At 45.9% G+C, this 17,314-nt stretch overlaps 2 protein-coding genes across 4 annotated transcripts; one reads left to right on the top strand and one right to left on the bottom strand.

The window, feature by feature from the left end:
* The first annotated feature begins 77 nt into the window (after nucleotides 1-77).
* lg19h16orf89 (linkage group 19 C16orf89 homolog) lies at nucleotides 78-4,995 on the top strand. The gene is made up of 8 exons (XM_044050312.1): nucleotides 78-483; nucleotides 1,260-1,412; nucleotides 1,840-1,990; nucleotides 2,539-2,656; nucleotides 2,744-2,906; nucleotides 3,799-3,903; nucleotides 4,210-4,299; nucleotides 4,391-4,995. The coding sequence occupies exons 1-8, from the start codon at nucleotides 297-299 to the stop codon at nucleotides 4,492-4,494; spliced, it is 1,071 nt and encodes a 356-aa protein (XP_043906247.1). The 5' UTR covers nucleotides 78-296; the 3' UTR covers nucleotides 4,495-4,995.
* Nucleotides 4,877-17,232, bottom strand: flr (fleer). 3 transcript variants are annotated; one of them, XM_044050306.1, is made up of 20 exons: nucleotides 17,048-17,232; nucleotides 15,159-15,224; nucleotides 14,590-14,799; nucleotides 14,057-14,113; nucleotides 13,820-13,955; nucleotides 13,359-13,463; nucleotides 13,142-13,270; nucleotides 12,361-12,410; nucleotides 11,701-11,853; nucleotides 10,230-10,295; nucleotides 9,566-9,619; nucleotides 9,395-9,460; nucleotides 9,194-9,264; nucleotides 8,318-8,525; nucleotides 8,155-8,202; nucleotides 7,488-7,559; nucleotides 7,009-7,112; nucleotides 6,485-6,563; nucleotides 5,575-5,704; nucleotides 4,877-5,437 (listed from the first exon to the last, which is right to left on the bottom strand). In XM_044050306.1, the coding sequence occupies exons 1-20, from the start codon at nucleotides 17,093-17,095 to the stop codon at nucleotides 5,301-5,303; spliced, it is 1,989 nt and encodes a 662-aa protein (XP_043906241.1). In that variant the 5' UTR covers nucleotides 17,096-17,232; the 3' UTR covers nucleotides 4,877-5,300. The 3 variants fall into 3 exon arrangements, with proteins under 3 accessions (XP_043906241.1, XP_043906240.1, XP_043906242.1); XM_044050305.1 differs by having other exon boundaries at nucleotides 9,194-9,270; XM_044050307.1 differs by lacking the exon at nucleotides 8,155-8,202 and having other exon boundaries at nucleotides 9,194-9,270.
* Nucleotides 17,233-17,314: the final 82 nt, after the last annotated feature.

Below are 17,314 nucleotides of genomic sequence, written 5' to 3' on the forward strand. Positions count from 1 at the left end.
CACACCAAAGTCCATGGAGAAAATCACACCTATCATACATTTAACATAAAATGTATTGAACTAAATTAATATTATAATTTTCCTGGAAGTGCAAAACATTTTTACAAAGTAAATGTGTTTCACGTTTTGTATCAAACTCTGACGTCACGTGTATCCGCCCCCATCACCCCCAATGTCAGAGCAAAGGCAGCCTCTCTCTCTCTCTGTCTATCTGTCTGTCTCTCTCTTTCTCTCTCTGTCTGTCTGTCTGTCTGTACCGAAGCCCCAGACTGATCTGATCCCGGCGTCAGGAGCACATGATGCGGGCAGCGAGGCTCCGGGCGGCCGCCGCGGTGCTGCTGGCTCTGCTGGCCGCGGTGCGAGTCTCTCGGGCGGAGATGATCGATGAGGTCCTGAGCAGCCTCTCCAGAGGAGCGACCTTCCTGGAGCAGCAGCACGAGCACATCAACCTGGACGGGGTGGTCGGGTTCCTCATGATGCAGGGTAGGTCCAAACAAAACAGTCTGGATCCTCCAGTCCCGGTCCCGAACTGTCATTTCACACGCAAACAACTTCGTTCCTCATGTAGGACAAATGACGTCACCCCCCCCTCCCCATTCATGTGTGTGGGGTTTCTCCTGACCATCCATAATTCCAGCTTGAAGGTCCACTGTGTAACAATTATGTAGATATTAATTATAATTCTTAAAGTGTGTTTGTGTGAGTGTATAATCACTTTAAAATAATAAAAAAGAATGGTTTGTTTTTGTAATCTGAAGAACAGACGTTCGCTGTGTCCTTCATTTGAAAACAGACTCATACTCATGTTTCATTCACATTACAAAGAGAGAGACGACACAAAAACACATTCTTTCTTGTTTCTACTGAGTGGAACAGTTTGGTTCAGTTTTTTTGGTAATGGTACAGTACGGAGTGGGTGGAGCTAGACCCAAGACAGTCAGCTGATTGGGAGACAGAAAAGTGGCACACCTTGTGACCGGTTGCAGTCTATTCAGAGACGAACAGATACAAACCAAACAGGGAAAGAAGAGCTGCTGGACGTCCTCCATTGTTGTCTTTTGCATTCAATGTCCGGTACGACGTCACGCCAACCCAAACCCCGCCCCACCAAGTAAAGATACCGTTCTCAATCGAAACACAAGCCTGACCCAGGACTTAACCATTCCAAGCCGTACTGTACTGTACCACACTGAGTCGTACCATGATGGATACACAGCATTAGAAATTCACCAGGTCCAGTGTTTGTTTTTTTGTGGCAGCTGAGCTGAAGGAAGCTGTTCGGACATGGCCTCACACAGACCTGGTCAGCTGGGCTCAGAGAACCACCGCCGTCGAGCTGGTCAGACGTCTCGACCAAAGCCTCAACAAGGCCGTTGTCGCCCTGCAGCGAAACGACCCCAAGTACTACAGAGGTGAGTCTGACAGGGGTTTAACTCCTCTCTGCAGAGGTACAGACACCGTTTTGGCCGACTTCAGAATCTCCTAAAAAAAAAGGGAATCAATCACAAACCCCCTGGAACGTTGGAGGTGGGGCTTAATGCAACAACGACAGAGAAGCGACTTCTAGCAGCTTCTGTATACATCCAACATGGCAGCCACTGAAGAGCAAATGTCTTTCAATTTTGGCTGTTGCTTCCATTTTTAGCGACTTCCTCGACGGAGCTAAAGTCATTGCTGCAAGAAAACTATGACAAGCTTGTTGTTGACACACGTCCATTCCTCTGATTTGTCGTAGGTCTGTCCACATGTGTACAGAGGCTTCTTGATTTACCTCTGTAGACGTCCATAGACAGACATTCAGAACAGAGAACTTACAGTTTTTCATCTTGTCACGTTCAGAGTTTGAGCCCCTGCTTTCGTGGAGTTTCTGGTTGATTCCTCAGCAGTGGAGCTCCACAGATCCCAGCCTGGTCTACTCCTCCACCATGACCACAGAGTGTTATGACGAACAGCTCAGTGACAAATGTCTGACCCTGCTGCTGGGAACCTGGTATGAACACACACTGGTACCACTAATACCACCAACACCACCATTAACACCATTAACACCATCATCACCATCAACACCATCACCACCATTAACACCATCAACACCATCACCACCAACACCATCAGCCATCAACACCATCACCACTAACACCACCAACACCACCATTAACACCATCAACACCATCACACCATCACCATTAAAACCACCAACACCATCACCATCAACACCATCACCACTAACACCACCATCAACACCACCATTGAAACCACCAACACCATTAACACCATCAACACCATCACCACTAACACCACCAACACCACCATTAACACCATCACCACCATCACCACCAACACCACCAACACCACCATCAACACCATCACCACTAACACCACCATCACCACCAACACCACCATTAACACCATCACCACTAACACCACCATCACCACCATCAACACCACTAACACCACCATTAACACCACCAACACAATTAACACCATCAACACCACCATCATCATCAGATGTGGGAGTCATGTGTTTTCTCTCAACAGGAAGATAAACGGGACGCCCTGCATCGTCACCAAACCCTGTCGTGACACCATGACTCGCTTCGGTTGTCCACATTACTCCCTGTCCCACCAGCTGCTCTACTTCATGATTGGAAAAATGGTGAGATGTTTGATGGACTTGTGTTTGTAAGTCATTGTGTGAACACATGACTCAGCTTTCTGAATGAAACTGTGTGTGTGTCCTCAGAGAGGCTGCACCAACCTGCTGAAAGGCGACATGCGAGCGTCCCGGGTCAACATGACCGAGCGCAACTACGAGAAGATCTTCTGCTCCAACATGATGAAGACCAACGAGGACATCATCAGAGACGGTCTGACCCAACAGACGGTCGACATCTTCATTGAAAACAGTGAGTTTAGTTTCCACAGGACGGTTTCAGAGAACATTTAAATCGCCACGGCTTCAAACTAAACACTGGACCAAATGCAAAACAACGTCCTGTCACAGTTGTCCAGACCAGGTCCAGGATATGAGGAGAACCACACCTTTAAACACCTTTACCTGGTACAGTAAAAACAAACGAGCGTGTCGTAGTTTCAGCAGCGATGATTATCCAGTAATGGCGTCCAGCAACTGTAGCTCCGTGGAGGAAGTTGCTTAAATCAGAGTCGACAACTGGCTGCTCTTTGGTGGCAGCCACGTTGGATGTTCAGAGAAACGCTAGTCAGCGTTTCTCTGTCCTCTTGTTAAGTTCCGCCCCCTAATGTGTTTTGAGACAAACCTTTATTTGAAGTTAAGTTTCACCATAACTGTCGACTGGGAAGCTAACTTGTATAGCGACATTATATCTTTGTGTGAGCATTCTCTGGCTGTTTCCCTACCCTGGTGAAGCAGCAGGGGGCAGTATCAGGATCCGATATATTCAGTCTGAGTCCGGTTCTGTGATACATTTGCTCGATCTCCGTGGATTTAAAGTGACAGTGAACTGGTGCCGTTCATTTTCACACAGAAGCTTTTCCTGCCAACATGGCGGAGTAAACAAACTGAGTCATGTGACGTCTGGAGCTCTATAGAGGGAGAGAGAGAGAGAGAAAAGAGATAGGGGGGGTTGCTGCAGGTCATGTGATGTGTATGATGGGCGGAGCTCAAGACAAAGAGCAGTGACCTCAAAACTGTTTGTGACTGTTTCTGAAAAGTGCCGAGTAGATACACATTCTTACTTAATCTTTGTGCAAATATTTGTATGAACGTGATTTTTAGTTTCATATTGAGATTTTGCTTTGGCGCTCTCTCTCTCACAGTCCTGATCTGTGGATTGGTTGGTTTCTCCGACTTCTACAAAGCCGATTGGCTGCAGCACATCCTCAGGCTGCAGGACGACGAGGTCGGCTGCTTCGGGAGAGACAGTGAGTGATCGTACGCATCTTCTTAAGTCGACGATATCTTCGGGACACACTCACACTGTGAGACAGACTTTTCCAACAGGAAACTGAAGTTGGTGTGGGAGAGTGAGTGGTTTACAAACTTCAGCTTCCTGTTGGAAAAGTCTGTCTCACAGTGAGATCAAGACGTTTTTGCTGAGTCATTTCCTTTAAAAATGAAAGCTCTCCAGTTCCTTTTAACCATGTGAGGTTGAGAAGATAGTGGTGAAAAAGTGAGTTACTTTTTGATTGTGAAGTGTGGAGCTTCATGGACGGCTGATGTTTCCTCAGAGAGCATCGTCTCTCAGATCATCGGAGACGAGTTGCTGGAGCAGCTGCAGCCGCACCGGAGAGTGAAGAGGAGAGAGAAGATACTTCAAGGTCAGTCTGAGTCTGTGCGAGGTTCTGTGAGTCACACGTCAGATTGAATGAGTTGTCATTTTTGTTTGTTTCCCTCTCGACCCGGTTATAGACGGCTGCTCCAGTCACATGACGGCGGTGGCAGTCGGCGCTCTGGGAGGTTACCTGAACTATTACCTGACAGAACAGGACATTACGAAGAGGCCGCTCTCCTGAACACACACACACACACACACACACTGAGCCTTAGGCTCCTCCCCCCGCTGCCACATGAGCTTAGTGCTGTAGAAGGACGTTAAAAAACGTCCACAGATGATGAAACTTTTAAGACATTTTCTTCCATGCTGCTCATGGACACCAGGCGGCACCGCCGTTGTCTTCTTAGCGATGACTCATCGCATCGAAATCACGAGTCACGCTTCACGCTGCGTTCCATTTACGTCAGAAGTCAGAAATCCCGACTTCGGAGTACAACTGGAACGCAGCCTAACCTCCGACACTGCTAGATGTTAGCCCCGCCCACAAACAGAGCGTTTGTGCGAGTGTGGCAAAACTGGAGCGTCGTTGTTTGACACCACAAAGAAAAGAAAAACAATGCTTTTGTCCAAAAATAATCTTTATTGTCTTTAAATGATGTTTCTCTTCACACAACTAAATAAAAACGTCTATTATCATGTGTTTAACGTTTAACAGAATAAACACGACTAATGAAACTGACGTTGTTGTCGTCACTGTGTGTGTGTGTGTGTGTGTGTGTGTGTGTGAGAGTTATACTCACTCATCGAACCCAACGAGACTCGACAAACGGGTAAAAAAAGGAGCTGCTGCACGTCCTCCGTCCACCGGTACGACGTCACAGACGTCAAATCTCTGTTCTTCAGTGACGTTACACTCCATGTACGTTCATCGTCATTTATGGTTCATTATGACATGGTTATGGTTTTCTACGCTTTACTTAAGTCAGTGAGAGTTTGTGTTTATTATCCTCCGAGTGCCACCGTGTTTTCAGGGATCGACAAAAGTCACTTGTTCCAGCCGATGACTTCGTAGAAGAGCGCCTTGAGCAGGCGCGCCTCGTAGGTGACCGTGTTCTTGCCGATGTGAACGTGGCTCTCCTCCAGAGGCTGCTCGATCATCGCCGGCACTTCCTTCCCGTAGACTGACGACCAACAAAGACACAGAGACAACGACAACTTTAAAGGGCTTTTTTTCAGGGTTAAGGCTCATGTTAAGGGTAAGGGTTTCTCACTCTGGGGTAAGTGTGTGTGTGTGTGTGTGTGTGTGTGCACAGCTCACCCTCACAGTGCTCCAGGAACTGAATACACTCCTGTACCACGGCATCCCTCAGCATGACCATGTGTTTGGACATGTTCTCCAGCAGAGAGAGGAAACAACGCTTGGCGTAGAACCATGTGTCCGTCCCCAGCTACACGCACGCGCACGCGCACACACACACACACACACACACACACACACAGACAGACAGATTGAATCTTAATAATAACAAACTGTGTTAAAGGCTTCAGTCACGCACGTCCGTTTGTTCAGCGGGTGACAGGCGTTGGAAAATGTTCAACTATCAAATCTTGTTTACTTTCAAACGCGCTCATTCTGCGTGTTTTTGTCGGACAGAGTGAACGGACCAAGTTGTCATCGTTTCTCCCTTTTTTTTTAGAACTTTCCGAAACTAAATCAGCCGCAGACGAGAGAATCGACTTCCTGTTCGCGCTGAAAGAAGAAGCGTCGGCGTGACTCTGTGTCTCGGCGGGCGTCGCATTCTTGAGCTGGAGCTGAACGCGAGCGTGCGGCAGGAACTCTCAGGATGACGGCGTTTGTGGATTCAGCTGCAGTCAAGAGTCTGGTGTTGTGACTGGACAAGGTCAAAGGTCAACGACACTCTGTCACCTCAGCGAGCGAGCCCTGCAGGACTCGTCTTTTTCTTTTAAACGTGACATTTTAAAGCACAATGTTATAAATAAAATTGTTAATACAACATGAACCATAAAGAGATGCAGCTCCCCCTAGTGGCACTTCAAAATGAATTGCGAGCTTAAGATTTTCTCCATTCATCAAGTTATTGTTGAATGCGAGTTATCGCGATGTGCGATAAAATCATTGTATTGTCGAAAGAAAACAACTAAAACCAAACAACGTCGTGTTCGTGTTTTAGGGTTTGTTTCCGTGTCTTTTTGTTAAAATGGCCGACCTTCTTGTTGTATGGCTCCAGGCTCTTGATGACTCGGGAGATTCCGAAGTCGTAGTTTCCTTTAGCGCAGTACAGCGTCCTGAAAAAAACAAAACACAACACAATTTCAGAATCCAAACGATGACAGGGCTCTCGCGTCCCCACGCAGGTCACTTTTGAATCCGCAAAACCTTACGACAACTTTTCGGCTTTGATGTCAAAATGGACCCCAAGATTCCAAAAGGCCGACTTCCTGTTGAGTAGAGGTCATGGTTACGGTCGACTTTTTTGTTCGTCTTAGTCGTTAACATCTTTTCGGGAAAAACTGTTTTCACCTTAGGGGGCACTATAGAGCCCTTGAGCAACGCAAGGGTCCGGGAGTTACGCAAATATCGCATTTTCGCCAGACCTGACCTCCATGCAAAGTTTCAAGAATGCACGTTAACGCTCTCAAAAATGGCCGCAAAGTCAGGGATAACAATAGGCTCCTCCCACAAATTTGTGCCAGGAGCTGCTTGGGCTTTTTCAGATTTTTCTGAACTCACCCGATGACCAGGTTGACGATGCACAGGTGGAAAACCTTTTTGTCGGGGTCGTCGTAGGAGATCTGCTCCTCCTCTTTTTCGATCTTCCTCATCAGCTCTTCCGCCTGTTTCCAACCAGAGCGACGAAGAGCGTGAGCAGCAACGACATGAAAAAAAACTTTACTTCTGTTCTGTCTGTTTCTGTGTGGATCGACTGTTTTTAATAATTACAGATCATTAGAAAAGCAGAAGAAGCAGAAGCAGAAGAAAACAGTAACACAGATTTTAAATGAAATGAATTCATATTAATGTTGCGATCATTTCTAAACATTTTCGTCTTCATTAGAATGAGACGCTGAACCAGTCAGTGGCAGACAGCTGAGGACAGTTTGATCTTGTTGTGAGGACAGTTTGATCTTGTTGTGAAGATGGTGACATCAGGAGAACAAACACATGTGAACCTTCTGCTCCAGGTGTGAGAGAGAGTGTTTGTCCAGTACCTCCTCGTTCTGGCTGGTCATGATGTAGGACACACACAGGTTGGCGAGGACCACAGCGCTGACGTTCAGGATCTACAGAGGAACACAGGGGAACGACATTTGAACTCAGTGATGGAGGCAGCAGTAGACCAGCAGCTAAAATCACTGATTTTCTCTGAGTGGTTTACAAACTTCTGTGAGATAAAGACGCGAACATGTGACGCAGATGTCGTACGATTCTGAAACCAAAGTGGGAAAGTGAAGTTTGATTTGTTCACTGTTCTCGTCTGACGTATATATGACGTGGTTTTCCTCTCACTCTAAAGACGTCAAAGAAAAAGACGGATCAAACCAGGAACAGTGTCTTGGACCCGGTGTTGGTTCTGGAATGACTGAAGAAGGTCAGACCAAAGCCCGATCCACATGGGAAAACAGATTTTAAAAGGCTTTCAATGTAAACAGTAAAGCCATGGAGTTTAAACGATGTGGGTTATTTTCTACTTCTTAAACGTCGTGACATTTAAGTTCATTCTCATTCATAAAATGTGGACACAGACGCCGTGGCCACGAGACCGCGCGTCCCAAAAGAAAGTCAGAGGCATCACTGCACACAGAAGGAATCACAGCTGTGCACACACGCACGTGCACACACACACACACGTGCACACACACTGCTCTGTGCTTTTACCGAGGGTTTGCGCTTGCAGGGACACTCCTGAATGTTACACTGCTCCACCTGGACAGAGAGTCACACTGTCAACGTTAGCAGCTCCACCCCCACACACTCTAAACCTCCCGCCCCGCGCGGTCCTCGTCTCAGTTAGCCCCGCCCCCCCCTCCGGAGCACTCACGTTGTCGTAGTGCTTCTTGACGATGGGCTCGTAGAAGCCGATGGCCTCCTTGTACTTGTTCTGCATGAAGAGGACGTGTGCCACGTTCAGCTTCCACGTGTCGTCCTCGTTGCAGACCTCCACCGACTTGCGGAAAATCTTCTCCACCATCTGGAAGTTCTCCCGGTTCCAGTAGATCTTGGCCTGAGCCATCAGGACCACAATGTACCTGGAGGTACACACAGACACATAGATGTGCATGGACAGTTTCGTTGTTGCCACATTACATTACATTACATTACATTACATGTCATTTAGCAGACGCTTTTATCCAAACGACTTACAATGGAATCAAGTACAATTAGCCAGGGGTGGAATCGAACTTGCGACCATGATGTCTTTGGTACACAAGGTAGGGTCTTAACCACTGAGCCACTCCACCCCGACCACATGGTCAGAGGTTCTTCACTGAGAGCTGAGATCACTGCACTCAACAAAACACTCGCCAAACCAAATCCTCGTCAGCAGACTTGTCTGACGGGAAACCACTCACTCTCCCATACTAAAGCCCACAGAGAAAATCAGTGATTTTAACATCTCACACATGCACGCACGCACACACACACACACACACACACACACACACACACACACACACACACACACACACACACAGTGTTTGAAATATTTCATTCAGATTGACCTCAGTGACACAAAGTGACCACACGAGGCAGCAGAGGACCAGCAGCTCCTGTGTTCTCGCAGCTAAAATCACTGATCTTCTCTGTGAGAGAGTGAGTGAGTTTACAAACAGTTTCCTGTTGGAAAAGTGTGTCTCACAGTGAGATGAAACCACATAAATATAAGATGAGTTATAAGAATGTGTGTGTGTCTCACTTCTCCTGCATCAGGTCATAGTCTGCCAGAGCTTTCTTCTGTGCTTCATCATCTCGAGCCAGCCTGCCCTCCTGCACCTTAGACCAGACAAATTATTAATAAGTTTCCCCGGATCACTTTTCCATTATTGTCAGGAACAGATCAAATTACATGTGCAGTGCAAAACACAATAAATCCAAACAAAACTAAGAGGTCAACAACCTGCTTGGCCAGTTTGCGCAGCTGCTCGGTCAGTTTGGCGCTCATGTCATCAAACTTCCTGAACGCCTGTGAAAAGACTTCATTCACTGAGGTACAAACAAACCACTCACGCGTGGTCAGTGTCACTCGTTAGATGCATTGTTATTTGGATATGCTGCTTTTGAGCCGTACCTCCTCTGGAGCCGTCTGGCAGGTCAACAAGGCGTCAAGGAACTCGTACATGTACTGGACAAAAAGATGAAAACAGTGGATTCAGTGGCAGAAACACCTTCCATGGTTATAACGGTGAAGTGTACGACGGAGTATTAGCGCCACAAAAAATGTTCTCACAGACTTCTAGAATAAAGTCTTAATTTACAATAATAAAGTCGTACATTTACGAGAATAAAGTCGTACATTTACAAGAATAAAGTCGTACATTTACGAGAATAAAGTCGTACATTTACAAGAATAAAGATGTACATTTACTAAAATAAAGCCGTACATTTACTAAAATAAAGTCGTACATTTACGAGAATAAAGTCGTACATTTACGAGAATAAAGTCGCACATTTACGAGAATAAAGATGTACATTTATGAGAATAAAGTCGTACATTTATGAGAATAAAATCGAACATTTACGAGAATAAATCATACATTTATAAATAAAGTTTTAAATGTATGAGAATAAAGTTCTTTAAGGTTCTTTCTGTGGAAAAGATGCATTTTCTTTGACAATAATATGGTGAATTGCAATTAGTTTGACATTAAAGTGTGTGGCGGAGATGACACAGTGTTGATAGAACAGTCTGGTGTGTGTGTGTGTGTGTGAGAGCGCAGCAGAGAGCGACTCACCGGGGACAGGAACTTGTAGGTGAGATGGGCGTTCTCTGCCAGGACATCAGCTGCCAGGTCAAAGTACTGAGGGAGAGATGGTGTGACACACGCACAGACATTAATACATTCATTTCATGAAACACTCTCACCTCTCTGCAGCAACGTGTGAAACATGACACGAGCCAACGAACACCAGATTATCAACAACAGTAACGAGAAAATTCTACTGCGAAATTTTGATCGTGTCTGAGAAACAGAGAAAACAGCGTGTTTTAAAGTCGTCATATGACAGAGAGTAAATGTTTGGTGTGTGAGCGTCAGGAGGCTTTCAGCAGATCCCACATTTACATCTGTGACAAACGGCTGTGAACTGACAGAGAAACCACAGTTTTAAAATCACCCTCGTCTTGATTCTTAACATGGGAGTGAATGAGAGGTTTGAGCAGAACTCTGTGCTTTTAGGTGATTTTAAGAAAAACTGCAAGTCATATGAAAATGAAGACAACCAGAGCAACGTGTTTATGTAGAAACTGTCTGTGAGCAGGAGAAGAGTTGGTTTAGAGGTTTTTGTCATTATATCGAGCCGAACATTAAATCAGTCAAAAACACTTAGGGACAGCACCACTGATCCACCACTGATCGCTGCATAAACAGCTGCTGTATGTGACTGAATCAGACTGAGTCTGTGCTCCGGTCAAGGAGGACGTACTGAACAAATATGTTTAATTAGGACGTGTCAGAATGGTCAGTTATGACCTCTATGTGACCTTTTCTTAACAATGTGCGTGTTTGTACGTCGCTGACTAAATACGGCGACCGCTGGCCGCAGTCTGATGTGAAGTGGTGCGAACACACAAACACACGTTTGCTGACTTTATCCGGCACATTAGCTTCATATATAAAATCCTCTGTAAAACACTGTGCTCCACTGTGCAGCCACCAACAGCACACTTGTCCCTCCGCGTTGACATAATACCGCTCTTCCTCCCTCGCCTGCACTCTCGCAGGGACAAGGTGGAGCTAAGGTGGAGCTCTCCAAGTAAACTTACTGGTGGGGCGGTAACATTCGCGGTGAAATGCGCATGCTGCCGTCATAAGCGCAGGGAATTCAACATGGAGTGTTTTATCGCCTATACTTACACTAAGGGGGACCACGAAAACATGACTGAGTATTCTTTTTCCACACTTTGGCGACTGGTAGGGCCTCCAGAGTCCCAAATATAAGTATTGAAATGGTTAAAAAGTGGATTTTGCATAATATGTCCCCTTTAAAGTATGACGACACTGTGAGGCTCCAAAGTGGGCCTTTTTTCGACTGTTTCCCATTCATGTGTATGTGGAAATTATTTGCAGTTTCTTGCGATAAGAAGCCGATATAACATAGATTTTATTTGGTGTGTCTTTTGGAAAGTGGCGAAACGTCCTCGCGTCCCTGTTTCTCGTCGCACACAGACAAACACAAACTCTCCGTCTCCGACTCGACGCGTACCTCGTGTTTGCAGTAAAGCAGGAGCAGGTTTCCGAAGGTGACGGGCGGGAACGACGGCTGCTGCAGCAGGAACGCCAACTTCTCAAATCCCTCCGACGGCTTGGTGTCCATGTTCACCAGAGCCTGGTTGTGGAGCGTCACGGGATCCAGCTCCTGACAGAACACACATGAGCACACGTGAGGTCGTATGTTACCACGCGTGTGCATCTGTAAAACACTGTGTGTCTACATATACAGCACATGATAAACACAACAATGCAGGTTGAAGGATCAAGATCCATTTTCCGAGGCCCCATTTTTCCTTTCACCCCAACCGGTCGAGGCAGATGACCGCACATCTCTGAGCCTGGTTCTGTCAGAGATTTCTTCCTGTTAAGAGGGAGTTTTTCTCTCCACTGATGCCTAGTGCTTGCTCATTGTGTGAACTGTTGGGGTTCTCTGCTCTCTTTGATGTTGTCTATGTACAGTGCCTTGAGATAATGTATGTTATGATTTGGCGCTATACAAATAAAATTGAATTGAATTGAAAATTGAACAACAATGGGGAAAATGGCATTTTTAAATACAGATTAAAGAGGAGCTTATTCTTTTTCTATCTTTGACATTTGCAAACAACTAAAACAAACAGTTGCCCGAGCGTGCGTGTAATACTGCAGTTACCTCCTCTGCTCTGGGCGGCATGTCAGTCAAAGCCTCCTGAGCCTCTTTCACTGCAGCACAGGCAAAAACAACAGAACACAACTTTGTAAACCGCAAGAAAACAACGTGTGAGAATAAACGCTGACAGCCGAAGGAAAAACGCTGCTAAAAATGCGAGAAATTAGCAAACAAATGTCTAACTGACTGAATCAAAGGTTGAACTCTGTGAACAGAAAGTCTGTCTGTTGTCGACGTAAAAGAGGGTGAAGGTCGTCAACTGCTCTGCTGGAAAAACCCCAGAAATAACCAAACTTAAACTGCGCTTGTGTAAAAACTGTTGCAGTTATCAAAGTGTGGGTGTAAGTGATGAAAGTCTGGAGTCTTGTGACCGGTTTGAAGTTTTAACCGCGTCTCTGTGTCAAAGCGTGACGACACTGTGACGCTCCAAACTTCAGAGCGGTGCTTCTCAAAAGTACCACCAGTGGTACACTTACCACAGTTTGTGAACCACGGTTTTAGACCCTTCTCCATTCATTCCTCAGAGGATGTTTTTTAAAAAGCTTTGATGACACCAGTGACACATACGCTCCCTCTGGTGGTGACATTGTTCTGTGCGTGTGTGTGTGTGAGATCGGTAAAACAATAATGATCAGAGAGACGTGATCTCTCGCTCCATCTTACTCTAATGTCACTCAGTGTGTGAAGTCAAGAGAATCTTAACTGACGCCGCTGTATTTGAACCCTTAACTGAGAGAGCTCAGTATTTTCTCAGCTGGTTCTCAACAGAGGACATGTCTCTCACGTTTCTTCAGCTGGTAGTCGATGGCAGCTTTGAGGTTAAAGGCCTCGATCAGAGCCGTCTGATGCAGCACCAGCGTGTTCCCCACGCTGTGGACGTCGATGCCTTCGGTCGCCATGCCGACGCTCAGCTCTGCCACAGAGGACAAAAACAAAAAGAAGCTCCACTATTACACGCGCCGCACACTGCTGATGTGCTTGTGCAGACGAGGCGTTCGTACCTGGATGTTCCCTGATGCCTCGGTCTATGATCTCGCCGATGTGTTTGAGAGCCTGATCATAGTTCTTCAGGCTGTAGTGACACAGAGCGATGTTGTAGGACAGCGCTGAGGCAGAAGATTAAGAAAAACATGAATTCATTTTCATTTTCTGTCAATGGACAGGGGACAACCTCAGAGATTTCCATTTTTAAATAACTGTCTTCCACTTTCACCGACTGTAATGTCAGTGTCTGTCAATCTGCTGCCTCGTGTGGTCACTTTGTGTCACTGAGGTCAATCTGAACAAAGGATTTCAAACACTGAAGTGACAAAAGAAGACATTTGAACTTGGTGATGGAGGCAGCATCACTGTGTGTGTGACGTTAAAATCACTGATTTTTCTCTGTGGACACTTTCAGTCAAATGAAGCCTCACCTGCGTGAGATCATGTTCACGGCTCTATGTCACTGTTTGACATGTACCTGACACGTATCCCAGCACCTGCATGGCAGACATGAACTTCTTACAGGCCTCCTCGTATTTACCGTCCTGGTAAAGCAGACAGCCCAGATTATAGACGTAATCTGGGTCGTCCTGGGGCAGCTGCTCCAACAGGGACTACACACACACACACACACACACACACGCACACACACGTTTGGCTGCAGATAGTAATGAACACGTGGATTAATAACAGATGATGTGTGACACAGTGATACCTTAGCAGCAGGATAATCTTCCTCACAATATTTGATACAGGCCTGTAGCTTCACCATCTGCACCAGAGAGAGAGAGAAAAAGAGAGGTTTCATGACATTTATCAAAAAATGAGTTGATTTTTTAAAATAATAATATTCGGCCGATATTTGCCATTTAAAAAATAGCAAATATTAATTAATTGTCTTGTCCAATTTATCGGCCTCCCTCTGGTCAGGAAGGGGATTAACAGTGTGTTGAGGGAGTGTCTTTGTCGCTCTTTTGTCTCTACTGGGATTTCCGACTTGGAAAGTTAAAAAAAAAACCTCAACCACCAAACCCCAACATGGGATTTCAAGATGGCCGCCACTCAAACACTGCAACTTTTCACAGTCGTACACACAAACTCCGAGGTGACGTCACTCCCGGGTCCGAGTTCCGATGTCAACGCAACAACGCTACAGTGCTAATGATTTATATGAGAGAGCCACAAGGGGGCGCAGTTGTTCCAGCGCCTCATGATGTATACACACATGTTGTTTGGTGTCTGCTGTACCTTGATGTGACTGCTGGTGTTGTCCAGTGTGAAGGAGGCCTTGGTGGCCTCTGGATAAGCCCCGGCTTTGTAGAGAGACTGAGCGTAGTACACCTTGTACTCCTCCACCTCCGGGTGGAGCTGCGTGAGCTGCTCGTAGCACTCTGCTGCGTTGGTGAAGTCCTGCATGTGATAATAGCAGAAGCCCAGCAGAGACAGAGCCGCCCTGGACTGAGACGCAGAGGAAAGAGTGTTGAGTGTTGCTGAGCAGCGTGACACACTACAGAAGGCAATCACGTTACATTCATATTCACCTGAGTGACCAACATACAGTGCTAGTGATTTATGTTGTTGTGTCATGATTTTTGCACGATAGTGATAGTATTGCCTGATATTAGCTTCAAGGATTCCACTGATTTCTGAGATTATCGCCATTCCAACACAAATCACATTTATTTTGGTTTAAACAATGTTTTTTGTCACTAATGTTTCAAAATCTCTAGGTTTTACGTTACGTTACGTTACATTTATTCCTCATTGATTACTGATCAATCGCACAAATATTTACACATTTACACCATCACACTTACCTTTGTGTGCTTTTGAAGCTGGACATTTAGGATGGGAATTGCCTCAAGATAGTGACCGTCCTTAATCTGAAACACAAGTACACTGATGTGGTGAGTTATTGTAACTTAGACAGTATTTTAAAGTAAATTCAATTATGATATTAGGAGGTGTCAGGCCTGTCTGTTAGGGATGCACAATACATTTAAACATCAGAGATAAACAATAAAATAATACATCTGTGGTGGTCCCCCAGCAGTCAGTCAGGCTGGGGGACCACCAGTCCTCAATCCTGTCTGTGAGCACCGGGGCTCCCCAGGGCTGTGTGCTCAGTCCAATGCTGTACACCCTGTACACCCATGACTGCACACCAACTCACAGCAGCAACGTCCTCGTGAAATTTGCGGATGACGCCACTGTGGTGGGGCTGATTGAAAACGGTGACGAGACTCTAGAGGGAGGAGGTCCGGAACCTCGCTACCTGGTGCTCCCTCAATAACCTGGCACTCAACTCCTCAAAAACAGAGGAGTTGGTGCTGGACTTCAGGAGAGGAAAGGAGGTTCTTGCTCCTCTTCTCATAGGGGGAGACCTGGTGGAGAGGGTCAGTGACTTCAGGTTTCTGGGAACGTACATTTCTCAGGACCTCACATGGGGGACTAACACCAATGCTCTGTAATTTTTGAGGTCACTGAGAAGGGTCAACGTGTCCCGGGACCTGCTGCTGTCCTTCTACAGGTGCTCTGTGGAGAGCATCCTCACCCACAACATCTTGGTGTGGTTCAGGAGCAGCTCTCAGGCTGACAAGAAGGCTCTGGAAAGAGTCAGAATGTCAGCAGAGGGAACCACAGGAGTGCAGCTGTCCTCTCTGTCAGACATCTACGACACCAGGTGTCTGCGCAGAGCCACCAGCATCACCTGTGACAGCTCACACCCTGGGCACAGCCTGTTCTCACTGTTGCCCTCAGGAAAGAGGTACAGGTCCATGCAAGCCCGTACCTCTAGGTTTGCGAACACCTTTTATCCAAGTGCAATAAGAGTGCACTAAGTAACTCTTCCAAACGGTGCATTATTCTTACACTTCGTACCTGTGCAATATACACGCCCCACATACATCCACTCTGCTGTACAATGTACTGTATTACATTACATTACATGTCATTTAGCAGACGCTTTTATCCAAAGCGACTTACAATGGAATTGAGTACAATCAGCGAGGGGTGGAATCGAACTTGCGACCATGATGTTTTTCGCACATAGGGTACCGGTCTTAACCACTGAGCCACTCCACCCTGTATCATATACTGCATATTTCCCTTACTGGCTCCCACTGTAAATACTTGAATACTTTATTATATTTCTTACATATCCTTCTAATTTTGTCGAAGGTGTTGGTGCACTGTTTCATTCTTTCTTCTTCTACTCTTTTCTCTTCACTTGCACTACTAGAACTGTCTTTAATCTCATTGTACACTGTATAATGACAATAAAGGTGATTCTGATTCTGATTCTGATCTTTCATACATAAAAGATGTAAAAACAATGTACTATAAAATAAACATGTATATCTATAAATCTGTCCTTATTCAACAGAGGTTTCTTTCTTTTATTTGACATAGATTGTTCCAAATGGATCTACATGAGTAACTTCGTCCATGTAGCACTGGTCGCGTTAAACGTACGTGTAACTGTTTAAAATGCGACCAAGTGACTCGGTGTTTGTTTCTTAAACCTACGCCGAATTTACGCGCAGCTCGAACACAACCACGCTGAGGTGTCAGGTGTTGCGTGGGAGCGTTTCACGACACGGGAAACACCGAAATGCAAACTTTTTGAGTGGGGTTTCAGTCAAGGTTAGCATCAAGCATCGCTCTAAGCTAGGCAGCTAAACTCTAAGTGAAGCGCTTTGCTCACCAGTTTGTAGATCGTCGCCGTGTATTCTCCGTCTTTTATCGCCGTCATGGCTGTGAACGAGCACTTTTAACTGCTGTAAACACGCTGAACTCTGAACATTACCAGACTGTTACACCTAGCATCGAGCTACCGTGTGTTTTGGCCAGCGAAGCCCGAGCATAGCAGCAGTAACTTAGCAACGCAGCATGGCGGAAATAGAAAAAAAAACAGACGTGTGTAACAGCCAATCAAAGACGAGAACATGAGAAGAACGTGTGCATTTCTTAT

This window comes from Solea senegalensis, linkage group LG19 (genome assembly GCF_019176455.1).
Source record: "Solea senegalensis isolate Sse05_10M linkage group LG19, IFAPA_SoseM_1, whole genome shotgun sequence".
Classification (NCBI taxonomy): domain Eukaryota; kingdom Metazoa; phylum Chordata; class Actinopteri; order Pleuronectiformes; family Soleidae; genus Solea; species Solea senegalensis.